The 12,583-nt window shown below is 46.3% G+C and overlaps 1 protein-coding gene across 1 annotated transcript; it reads left to right on the top strand.

Moving 5' to 3' along the window:
• The first annotated feature begins 1,380 nt into the window (after window positions 1-1,380).
• Window positions 1,381-11,841, top strand: wdr3 (WD repeat domain 3). Its single transcript, XM_070837800.1, has 27 exons — window positions 1,381-1,428; window positions 2,462-2,663; window positions 2,773-2,982; window positions 3,173-3,291; window positions 3,635-3,713; window positions 4,810-4,905; window positions 5,029-5,130; window positions 5,286-5,387; window positions 6,135-6,235; window positions 6,333-6,437; window positions 6,548-6,778; window positions 6,872-6,965; window positions 7,099-7,200; window positions 7,293-7,375; window positions 7,496-7,634; window positions 8,045-8,101; window positions 8,305-8,405; window positions 8,776-8,887; window positions 9,148-9,282; window positions 9,364-9,414; window positions 9,701-9,766; window positions 9,995-10,087; window positions 10,306-10,356; window positions 10,467-10,510; window positions 10,608-10,736; window positions 10,865-10,958; window positions 11,551-11,841. The coding sequence occupies exons 2-27, from the start codon at window positions 2,490-2,492 to the stop codon at window positions 11,704-11,706; spliced, it is 2,826 nt and encodes a 941-aa protein (XP_070693901.1). The 5' UTR covers window positions 1,381-1,428; window positions 2,462-2,489; the 3' UTR covers window positions 11,707-11,841.
• Window positions 11,842-12,583: the final 742 nt, after the last annotated feature.

Here is a 12,583-nt window from a genome sequence, read left to right as displayed (position 1 = left end):
CAGATTTCAAAATAAAACCAGTATTAGCATCATTTAAATTGAGGCCTCAAATTTATTTTATTTTTATTTTTATATACAGTAGACATATAAATACAGTAGACATCCGTTTATGTTAGTGTGACAGATTGTGTAATATTTTCATATTTTGATCATCAATTAGAGATGATAAACTGCAACTCAATTTAAAAGGAAAACAGTCAAATTTGTCTCAGTATGTGATCCGGGGTAAATAAAAAAATAGGTGATCTATTGTTAAATGACATGAAACACAGCCTAGATGTAAGCTGATGGATATGAACGACTCACAATGTTATTAAGTTATTAAAAATCCCCTCCAGGCACGTTTTAATACATTAAAAAAATCTGCTTTGAAAAGTAATGTGTGTTTGATATTCTTCCACAAAACAAAAACCATTAAACACATGCAAAATATTCAGAGTATATCGACATCGCGACAATTAATTACATCCAGAATCTACACTAATTACATAACACCAGATATTGCGTATTAAAAAACAAAAACAAACTTCTGGACACAGGACGTCTCCAACATCAGTGAAAAGTCTCTCTCAGTGTATTTGTGTTGGAGGTTTCAGGTTTTCACTTTACAAATGGCCTTCAAACTAGTTGCAATGTCACAAAATCATAATGGACATGAGAGCACAGAGAAATAGTCCCCTTTTCAGCAGATGAAGCTCAGACATATAAAGTTATGCAGTAGTTAAGTAAATGGTGTAGCTCATGTGCATGATGAAGATAATGATGATCGCTGATGTTATTATTTCATTTTTACGTGTTTATTCATTGTGTATGTGTTTGTGTGTGTGTGAGAGAGAGAGAGAGAGACATTGTAAAACTTTATGTTTTATTGTCATAATGTTAAAATAACGTGCTTTTATTTTGTATAGGCCATACAAGTGAACTTCCGGTACTGTTCCTGTTTGACGCGTGTGTTCGTCAGATTCTAATCAGCTGACTAATAAGCGAAAAACACTTCCGCTTTGGTTGCTGTTTCTGTCAGTGTGGCCGAGAGCCAAATATCTGCCCGGTGATAAAATAAACAAGACGGTTATTTTCGATCAAACATGAGGATTATTTCAGGGTTTATATTATAAAGAACAGACGCAGTTCAACAAGCCAAAACCTTTAGCGAGTGTCAGACAAAAGCAACAGAAAGAAACTGATCGAGCGACGAAAAACAAACAAGCTGTCTCCAAACACACTCGGTTATGGTCCAACATTACCACTAAGTCCTTTTTTGTCACTTTATTATTATTATTATTATAATACCTTTAGGGATAGGCTGGTGGTAAATAGTGACAACACATTCTCTCTTTTACTCTACGCATCAGAGATCGACTGGTGATGTCTGAGAGAGCAGCGGAGGGAGCACAACACAAGCTATAAGCTAGCAGCCGCACTTCTCAGGTAAGAAGGAGAAAATAGTCCGTCATTAGAGGCGCTGCGTTACAGAAAGAACTGTTAACTTCAGGTAGAACACCTGCAGGTGTAGATCTACTCAATAACAGATCGATGGAGCTACTTTTAGCCAGGAAAGTCACCACGTGGGTTCAGGAACGACTATTGTGGCGCTCGATTCGTCTCACAGAGGCTGCTAGACGGGCGGGGTTTACCGCGTACTGAGCTAATTAACGAGTGAGAAGCTCTAAGCTCCGTCCACCCGGGAAATTCATAACACCAAAACATTCGCCCCTCCGCTCAAGTAGACTAGCATGCTACTTTCTAACTAGAAATGTGCAAAAAAGTGAGCCTGTGGGTTAAAGATCGATTATTTAAAAGCAGGATTTACTGTTATTAGCTACAGTAAGACATGTTTTCACCTGTAATAATGTTAAAGTGACACCACAGAAGACAGAAACAGCACTGTTGTTGTGTGCTGTTATTAAAATGTTGAGGCAGCATCGTTACATTAAGTTGAACTCTGAGGGCCTCATGCTGTGATGAGTTTTAATACATAATGTTATTGTTTGACTACATTATAATTATTTGAAATGTCAGTGCAGATATTTAAGGTGACACATCATAGATACATTAATAATAATAATAATATTACTGCACTGAAAAATAGTGTTACTGTCATTTATTTAATAAAGTGTAAGAAATCTCAAATAAAAAGATCATGCTTTTATTTCTGTAATTGTCTAAAAGGTTTATATAGTATGTGGATCCCTGCCTGTGCTTCTGGTCTGATCCGATCTGTCTTTATTATACATTTATTATAAGTAAAAGTATCACAGATATTTCAGACAGTCGTTTGCAATAGTTTCCCATTTTGGAGAAGAATCCTCTCCTGTTTCCACTTGACTGAGTCTCTGAGCACAAAGTCAGAACCTGACTGACCCAAAATACTTCAGAATATGTTTGATCTCTCTGGGGTTTAATTTGAATACTACAGTGTTTGATCAGAGAATAAAGACTCTCCTCTGCTCTTGTGAAACAGGGTTCAGCATCACTGAAGGCTGCCCATCATGGGCCTGACCAAGCAGTACCTGCGCTACGCTGCCAGCGCTGTGTTTGGAGTCATCGGTAGCCAAAAGGCCAACATCGCATATGTGACCCTCCGAGGGGGAGAGAAGGGGCGCTACGTCGCCGTGGCTGCATGTGAGCAGGTTTTCATCTGGGACGTCCGCAAAGGAGAGAAGGTGAGATTTAATAATCGTGGGTCTGACTGCAGTGGGGGACAGGACTAAGTCTGCGTTTGTAGGAAGTCCTTCCAGATCAGATCTCCAGCGTCTGTCTGTCCTCGTCCAGGTGCTGATCCTGCAGGGCCAGAAACACGAGGTGACCTTCCTCTGCCCCTCGCCCGATGGCGTCCACATGGCTGTGGGCTACGAGGACGGCGCCGTGCGAATCTTTAGCCTGCTGAACGGCGAGAGCAACGTCTCCTTCAACGGCCACAAGTCTGGTGTGAGCGTCATGCGCTACGACGGGCTCGGAGCTCGGCTCGTCACCGGGTCAAAGGTCAGTCGGGCCTGCTTTTCCTGGTTTTTGTTACGGTTGGGGAGACAGCAGCCTTTGAGCTCAACAGTGTATAAGAAAAGGCACTGAGATCAGCAGGATACAAAGTGGGCTTCACGCAGTCGAGGGACTTTGTCTGCTCTCCAAAGTGCCTGTTTGGTAAACGTGTCATGACCTTGTCCTCCTCCTTCAGGACACGGATGTGATCGTGTGGGACATCATCAACGAGTGCGGCCTCTACAGGCTGAGGGGCCACAAAGACGTCGTCACACAGGCCTTGTTCCTCAGGGACAAGAACCTCCTGGTCACAAGGTAACACACCTTTCCCTTTTCTCAGTCACTGATAAAATGTAGATTCTAAAAAACCAACAACTCGTTTTTTTTATGATAAGAATCCTTAATGATTTAGTTCACGATGAAGCCTCGTAGGTCAGAGTTGATCTGCAGGGACTCTTTGTTGTTAAGATCTCCCCTCATTAACGATCAGTGCGTTTACATTTCCAATGGTAGAATCTGAAATGTAATATAATGTTTAATGTGATATTTGAGCTGCGTTCATGTTTTTAAGGCCATAACATTAAAAAAACCTGTTCAAACTAAGAGCTGCAGAGTCTCTAACTCAGCCTGTCTGGTGTGTCTGTGCGCTCTGCTGCAGCTCCAAGGACAGTTTTGTGAAGTGGTGGGACCTGGACACTCAGCACTGCTTCAAGACCATGGTGGGCCACCGCAGCGAGGTGAGACACACAGAACGACAGCACAGCACAAGGACTGAATGAGAACTAACAGGAATTTAAAATAATCCTGCCGACTTCATATTAGTTTGGATTATTTAAGACACTTAAAGGAGAAAGTCTTGGGGCAATAACACCTTAAATTAAGATTCTCCTTAAAATAAAAGTGGTTGCACAAAACACCCTTAAATGTTCTCCTGAAATATTCACTTACATCTTTTAAGTTATCTTTGTGTTGTACTTAAGGAATCCCTTAAAGTGTTGCACAAAAGACCTTAGTAACCAAAGTAAGGAAGAAAAAAACCTAAGTTACGTCTGACTCTGTCGAACACGGCCAAGATTATGGAGATAAATGATGAAAATGAAGCTTCCAGAGAACCTGATGGATCATCTTAACGATGATCAGTTAATGATCTGTCCACACGTCCAGTCTGATCACTTGACTGTCAGCAGCTGTACTGTACCTGTACTGCAGGTGCATGTGTGCTGCTCTTTTCCTCCTCTGAGCTCTGTGAGGAGACAACAGGTACCACAACCAGTGCAGCAAACCAACTGTCTCCATGGAAACTACAATTTCAATGCAGTAAATCTCTTAATTTTTTTCCCTTAACTAATGAAACCCTTAAGTGGGTCTGTGCAACACGCTTAAGTATCTCAGCTAAGGAGAAGTTAAGTGTCGTACTTCAGGGGACAACTTAAGGTGTTTTGTGCAGCTGAGCTCAGCTGTCCTCACACGCAGGCTTCACTTCTCTGGTTTTCCTGTCGTGGCTTTTCAGTTCTGCTGTAGGAGCCAAAGTAGTTTCACCTGAAAAAGTGATCTGAGTGTTTTACATTAGGCAAAGGAGACTTGGACTGCAAGCCTGTAAATACTGAGATGTGTTCAGTCTACATCACAGTTTAAGTTTCCATGCATATTCACTGATTTATGAGTTTTCATGTTTTCATCTCCCAGGATATACCGTGACACAAGTTGTCAAGTTAATATTGTGTGTAACTTGATTTAGTTCTGCCTGGATGAATGAAATGAATGAGATGAATCTATATGACAGTGTTTATGTTCCTCTGTGTGTGTGTGTGTGTGTGTCTCTCTCTCTCTCAGGTGTGGGGCATGGCGCTGCTGAACCAGGAGAACAGGCTGTTAACAGGCTCAGCAGACAGTGAGCTCAGAGCCTGGGACATCAGCTACCTGCAGGAGGTCAGTGGGAGACACAGGAAGTGTCTCAGTAATAAAGAAACACTGGTTCGGCCTCATTTGTAGTAAAGGATCTGTCTGTCTGCCTGTCTGTCTGTCTGTCTGCCTGTCTGTCTGCCCGCTCAGGAGAAAGCTGAGGGTGAACCAAAGGTGAAGAAGGGAAAATCTCTGCTGGATGATGACGATGACGATGGCGAAGAGGAAGGGGTGGACGAAAGCCTTGAGGAGGTGTGAGAGTCGTTTCAACAACAATACATTCCTTAGAACAGAAGGGATTTAATCCTTAAATAATCCCTTAGAATGAAAGTATCTGGATCGTTTGAGGCCACTGAGGTGTGCGCCCTCATCACCTCCACTAAATGTCCTCTCTCTCCTCCCCTCAGCGGATCTTGAGCTGTAAGAAAGCCGGCTCCATCCTGAGAGAGGCCAGAGACCGAGTCGTCTCGCTGACGACGGACGCCAAGGCCCGAGTCATCGCCTGCCACGTGAGTGTTGAAGCACCTTATCGACCCAAACTGTTAACACCAACAATTTGTCATTTTATTTTCTGCACTCCTTTTTACAATCGTTTCACAGGTAGGAGCTGAAAGTACAGACCTTTCTTTTTAAAATGACGTCTGTTCGGCAGGCTCTGGCCCCTCCAGGCCCTCATAAGGGGTCTGTGGCTGATTTAACACGTTCAGCCCAGTGAATGAGTGATGTTGCTTGATCATTTTCTACATTTTCTCTGTCTGTAATCAGAAACCTGGAGATGCTGGAGCTCCAAACACCCAGCTGGGAATTTTGTCCTTTTATTTTCGTGACTGTTTGATATCACTGTTTGGTATTCACAGTGGTGTGACAGTTGTTTGTTGCCTAGTTTGCTTTGTTTGTCTTTCCTTAATGTCTTCTGGATTAGGAACACAGCTCGCTGACTGCGGTTGTTTCCTCTCGTGCACACACACACACACACACAGCTCAGCTGGCTGTCAGCTGTAGAGTGTTAACATGAGGTGAAGTGAGGCAGCAGTCGGTCACTGCCGGAGGTTGTTGCCGGAGATGAAGTTGTCCCTCTGAAGCTGGAATTACAGAGACACTTTTATATTGTTGTTTTCTTAGTTTTATAAGCGCTCGCTGCACCCAGTTTGCCAGAATCTGTGACTTCAAATGATGCTAGAAAGAAAGAAACCCAGTGAGTCAGGAGGTCTGATATTTTACATGTTGGTAATTAATGCTATTTACTCCTCCACCAGGGCAATGATTCAGTGCTGGAGCTCTTCACTGTGCTGTCAGAGGGTGAAGTGCAAAGAAAAATGACAAAGAAGCTGAAGAAAGCCAAGAAGAAGGCAGTGAAGTAAGTGAACACACACTGATGTCTCTGTAGTATCTGAGGTACTTTATCTGTAGGCTCAGCATGCTGAAGCCTGTCGTTGTGCTGCCCCCTGCTGTAGAGCTCAGGAGGATGCGGGTGAGGCGGCAGCAGAGCCGGTGGTGGAGCGGACGCTGAAGGACGAGATCATCAGACTGGCCAACGTCAAGGCGTCTGCCAAGATCAGGTGAGACTGGAGCCAAACACAGCAGCAGCTTAAAGGGACGAGAGGAGAGCTCAGGACCGGGCCAGAGGCCACTAACTGCATCTTTTACCCCCCAACTGAACTCCTCCCAGATGGGTGGACTGCCTGTCATGTGTGGGCGGTGAGCTGAAGGTGGCGCTCCTGCTGCAGAACAACACCATAGAGACCTACAGCCTGAAGACCTCAGACAAGGCCCCCGCAGCCAACAAGACGGCCCGCCTCACTCTCGGTGGCCACCGCACCGACGCCCGCACGCTGGCCTTCAGCTCGGACAACCTGGCCGTCCTCTCCGCCTCCGGGGACACGGTCAAAGTGTGGAACAGGTCCTGCAAACGTCTCTGAAGTTCGTTTTTTTTGCTTTGTCTCGTGTGTGAAAGAGCCGAGTGGTGTAACAGGATGTCCCGCCTCCTCAACAGGTCCACTCTGCAGGTGATTCGCACCATGGCCTGTGAATACGCCCTCTGCTCCCTGTTCGTGCCCGGAGACAGACAGATCATTCTGGGAACCAAGGTACGCTCAGCAGTATGGTTTATGGTAGAAGTCTGTCAGGGCTCTGGAGCCCAGCTGTGGTAGTCTGTGTCAGTCAGTTGGTATTCAGACCTCTTCAGAGAAATCCTGTCCAGCTCATGTTTTCTGTGAACAGAGTGGGAAGCTGCAGATCTTTGAGTTGGCCTCAGGAACCCTCCTGGAGACTGTGGATGCCCACAACGGAGCCCTGTGGTCCCTGAGCCTGGCCCCAGACCAGGTAACCCTGAGTACTGCTGGTAGACTCATCAGAATTCAGAAATGTCTGTCTGTTCTTTGTTTTTCATGTGTTTGTGTGTGTCGTTCCTTCAGAGGGGGATTGTCACAGGAGGAGCAGATAAGACCGTGAAGTTTTGGGAGTTTGAGCTGATAAAAGACCAAGAGAGTGGCCAGAAGTAAGTCACGGGTATCAGTGTGGTTCGTTTCGGATGGTCTCACATCGGCTCGCCTTCCTTCAGTGAAGTGCTCAGTACTAATTTAGTGTGTGTGTGTGTGTGTGTGTGTGTGTGATTCAGGAGGCTGACGGTGAAACACACTCGCACTCTGCAGCTGGAAGAAGACGTTTTGTGCGTGAAGTTTTCTCCCGATCACAGACTGCTGGCTGTGTCTCTGTTAGACTGCACTGTCAAGGTCTTCTACACAGACACACTGAAAGTACGTCATACGTCCATCCATTCATCAGGGTTCAGCTGTTTTCTTCTACTTCCACTCATAGTGGGTCTGAAATCTACCGGCCTAAAGTCACCTTTTACTTTTTTTCTTTGAAAATTAACCATATAACCATATAACATAACAAGACAAAGAAATGAAGGAAAAAATGATTAAAACCAGAAGTAAATGAGTTAAATTGTATTTTTAGGCCTTTTTTGGCAAGTGAGTTGCTAGTTTTACTTCTCTAACGTGGCATTTTACTTTACCCCGGGCAAGCAGGCAAGGTAGATCCACCCACCCACCCATCCACCCATCCATCCATCCATCCACCCATCCATCCACCCATGGGACTGCCTGTATTGAATAAAATAATGAGTGTATGACTGAACTGATGCTTTGTGTCCCTCCCTCAGTTCTTCTTGTCTCTGTACGGACACAAGCTGCCTGTTCTGTGTCTGGACATCTCTTATGTGAGTATCTACCAGCTGCTTCTAGGCCTCAGTAATGAGCACATGCTTTGACGTGCACAGTGGTCACAGTTAAGGACTTCATGCACTTTTTCAAACAGGACCTATCCTATATATTGTAAACGTTGTGTAAGTGTTGCTTTAGCAGCCGTTGACCCACAGTTGAGCCTCCCGGACGCTCACTACTCCGTGTCTCCGTTAACCAGGACAACACGCTCATCGCCACCGGCTCGGCCGACAGAAACGTGAAGATCTGGGGTTTGGACTTTGGCGACTGTCACCGCTCCATGTTTGCTCATGACGACAGGTAACGCCCGGCAACGCTGACCCAAAGCAAACAGTCGTGTGTTCGCTGGAACAGAACCAGTTTTTTTATCAAATGTGAGGTGATGAAATGCTTTTGTAGGCCGCTGAGTGTCCAGCTGTGACTTCATGTGTTGTGGTCAGGGACTGTGATCCACGTCCTGTTAACTCTGACTGCCCTGTGACTTCACACCAGCTGCTCTCTCATCTCGCCGCTCGTCTGTTTTCTCACCGATCATCTCACTTTTTGTTTTTTCTTGTGATTATGTTTTCCTGTTTTCTTTGCTTCTTAGCTTCACGTTTCCGTCTGGCTTTCTTTTTTCTTTCTATCTTTGGCTAGATTTTCACTTTTACCTCCCTCGCTCACTCCACAGCGTCATGTTCCTCCAGTTCGTCCCCAAGACTCATCTGTTCTTCACAGCGGGGAAGGACAAGAAGATCAAGCAGTGGGACGCCGACAAGTTTGAGCACATCCAGACGCTAGAGGTGACGCTGATATGTGGGATCAGTGGTTTAGCACAGGGCTCCTCTGGGAAACTGATCTGTCCAAACCTAGATGTGGTGCTGACAAAGCAGCAAATAGTCTCTGGCTGATCACTTGTGTTTGAAGGTTGTTACTAGGTGGTAGTTTCAGGAGGAAAAGTGGGGAATTAATGAACATTACACAACGTAGTCTGGTTGTTTTTTGCCCCTGTAACAAGGACTGAACACACCTTCAGCGTCTGACTTCCCTCTCTGCCTCGCAGGGCCATCACCGGGAGGTCTGGTGTCTCACCATCAGCCCGAATGGTGACCACATCGTGTCCTCGTCCCACGACAAATCCCTGCGTCTGTGGGAGCGGACCAGGGAGCCCATCATCCTGGAGGAGGAGCGGGAGATGGTGAGCTGGAGGACTCGGACAGTCTGACAACACGTGTGTTTTCTGTGCTTCTTTAAATAACCCTGGTTTTCATTTGGACAGGAGCGAGAAGCCGAGTTTGAGGAGAGCATGGCCAAAGGAGACGCACCTGTGGTGAGCGCTCGCTTTCTCCACTTCCAGGCATCACGCTTCCTGTGTTTGAATGTTATAGCTTCACGCTGGCCACTTTCAAGAGAAGCTTGGCTTAGATTGTGGTGGTGGGGAGCCCCTGGAATATGAGCCCCAATCCAGCTAATAGCACAACAAATGTTGAGAACAAGTCCTTTTTATGCTCGTGTGTCAGCATCATTCTCATCAGAGAAAATCAGGCAGTGGATTCTGTTCTGCTGCTGTGTTTGATGGATGTAAATGGATGCACATTAACTTGTTTTATCTGCAGGTACCTGGAGAGACCGAAGGAGAAGCAGCTCCAGCCGGGAAGAAGACCGTTGAGACGGTGAAAGCTGTGAGTTGACTTTACCTCCTGTGGCGTGATGCAGATATTTCCATCATTTTAAGGTTGTAGCTTTTAGTTTTATGCTTAATGACATTAAAATACTTCTGTCATTGATTAAATCTGGTGGCATCCATTGTTATCATTCCCTTACAGCCCACTGGGCACGAGCAGGTGAAAATGGGATTAGTTGAAGATTAATTTTGCTGATATTCTTGCTGTTGTGTGATTTCTTTGCAGGCCGAACGAATCATGGAGGCTCTGGAACTTTTCAGAGAGGAATCCAGGAAGATGGAGGAGCATAAGTACGCTTGCAAGAACGCAGGCAAAGAGGTAGAGATCTAATCCAACAGCTTTTTACAGCCTCTGTCGTCATTCAGCTGCTTAAACTGCTCTGATAAAACCTCACAGATGAATGAATGAGGAGAAATCCTCCCCAAACACGTGAACAGTTCAGATTTGAACACTCTGTGTCGTTCACCTCAGTGTCTTCACGGTCTTTGCTGTCAGCATTCTCATTTATCACATAAACAGCTGCTGTTGTTTTGCAGCTTCCTCCTCCGAAGCCCAATCCTATCCTCGTGGCCTTTGGAAATGTTTCAGTAAGTAGAACAAATAAATGTGTAGCCAACATTTCCTCCAGTGACTGAACACTGACATCAGTAAGAAACAAGCCTAAATGTGTTGCTATGCTCCGTCTTCTCTCTCTCAGCCGTCCCGCTACGTTTTAGACGTCTTAAAGAAGGTGAAGTCGAGGTGAGCAGCGCGGCCACGCTCAACACATCACACCCACGTGACATTTCCCCCTGACTTTGTCCTTAAAGCGTCTTGTTGTTGGTGCTGTGGTCCCCAGTGAGCTGGAGGTGTCTCTGCTGGTGCTGCCGTTCCCTTACGTCCCCGAGCTGCTGACGCTGTTCAACAGCTACATCCAGCAGGGCCTGGAGGTGGAGCTGGTCTGCCGCTGCCTCTTCTTCCTCCTCAAGTGAGTGCTGCGCCTGAATTAAACAGGACAGTTTTAGTGTTGAGTCGAGGGTCGGGTTTGGATTGTTTATGCAAAGTGAAGCAGAAATTAAATACTTTAATGAGCTGATGATGTATTTTTCTTTCTAGGATCCACTTTGGTCAGATCTCCAGTAACCACATGCTGCTGTCTGTCATCGATGAGCTGCGAACCAATACGCTGTCAAAAGTGTGCGAAATCAGAGTAAGTGACGCCTGGAAAAGAGAATTCCTTCACACAGAGAAGCTGCTTGTCCTGACTCATACATTTGTCTCCTCGTTCACTCCCTCACCTCCTCTCCTCTCCTCTCCTCTTTCACTCCCTCACCACCTCTCCTCTCCTCTCCTCTTTCACTCCCTCACCACCTCTCCTCTCCTCTCCTCTCCTCTCTCACTCCCTCCTCTCCTCCTCTCCTCTTTCACTCCCTCACCACCTCTCCTCTCCTCTCCTCTCCTCTCCTCTATCTCCTCTCTCTCCTCTCCTCTCCTCTCCTCTCCTCTCTCTCCTCCTCTCCTCTCCTCTATCTCCTCTCTCCTCTCTCTCCTCTCCTCTCCTCTCCTCTCCTCTCCTCTCCTCTCCTCTCCTCTCCTCTCCTCTCCTCTCCCCTCCTCTCCTCTTCTCTCTCACTCCCTCCTCTCCTCTTCTCTCTCACTCCCTCCTCTCCCCTCCTCTCCTCTCCTCTCCTCTTCTCTCTCACTCCCTCCTCTCCTCTCCTCTCCTCTCCTCTCCTCTCCTCTCCTCTCCTCTCCTCTCTCTCCTCTTCTCCCTCCTCTCCTCTCCTCTCCTCTCCTCTCAGGACGTGATGGGCTTTAACAGCGCGGCGCTCCAGTTCCTCCAGCGGGAGATCGAGAGCAAAGAGGACGTGATGTTCTTCGCTGAAGCCACAGGCCAGCTGAAGGAGAAGAAGAAGAGGAGGAGGAAGAGGGAGCGAGCCATCCTCACCATTGCTTGAAGCATAATGGACTTTTTTTTGTAAACATCCCCTCCCCATCTCCCGGCGTCTGTCTGTTATGAACTCCTGAGAGGATGTAGTTCCATGTTGTTCTGTGACGCGCTTCATTTCCCAAATAAACCGAGTCGGACTTTTTCTCACAGTACTTCAGGTTTTATTGGGGGCTTTCAAAACAAATAAATCCTCAGCTGCAGAGAGAAATGTAGTGTGTATACACAGCAGTTCCCTCTGCAGCTGTAGGTCTCTATAAAACACCTTCATTTACAGCTAAGCCTGAAATAGAAACATGTCATGTGTAAAGCAGAACAAGTACTCCTCCATGGTCCCCCCACACGGAGGACAGCTCTGATTTAAGCTTCTTTCTGTGCTAAAAGGCCTAAAGGGAGCGATTCAGGCCTGGAGCCAAAGCAGGCTGGAGATGGTTTGGACATGGCAGGGGTTTGAAACCTGTCTTCTACCTGAGCTGCAGACCACCAGGGTGTGACCACACTGTCCTGCAAAAACCCCTCCCCTTGTCCCCGTTGGCCTCGCCGCAGCCATCCACTGCTGAAATCAGGGAGATGTAGCTCGACTTTACAGCCCTTGTAACCTCGCCTGGATTTATAGCACCGATGCCTGGTAGATGTGAACGTATTTTCGTGGTGGGGGAGGAAATCTTACTTCTCGGTTTTCAGTTCTGTGTTTCACTTAAATATGAGCAGCGTAGGTTCTGGAGTGCCCAGGCCTCTAATCCTGTGACCCTCCGAAAGGTTTCACACCCACATCACACACTTCATTTTCCACAAGTGTGTTTATTTCCTGACCGTGTGGTGCTGTGAAATAATGAAATGAACCCTTTAAAACACCTCTCGCTCTCTGCTCATGTTTTAATCTCACA

Source organism: Pempheris klunzingeri, chromosome 10 (genome assembly GCF_042242105.1).
Source record: "Pempheris klunzingeri isolate RE-2024b chromosome 10, fPemKlu1.hap1, whole genome shotgun sequence".
Lineage (NCBI taxonomy): Eukaryota > Metazoa > Chordata > Actinopteri > Acropomatiformes > Pempheridae > Pempheris > Pempheris klunzingeri.
The sequence above is the reverse complement of the archived record's forward strand: the minus strand, read 5'-3'. Positions and strand labels throughout refer to the sequence as shown.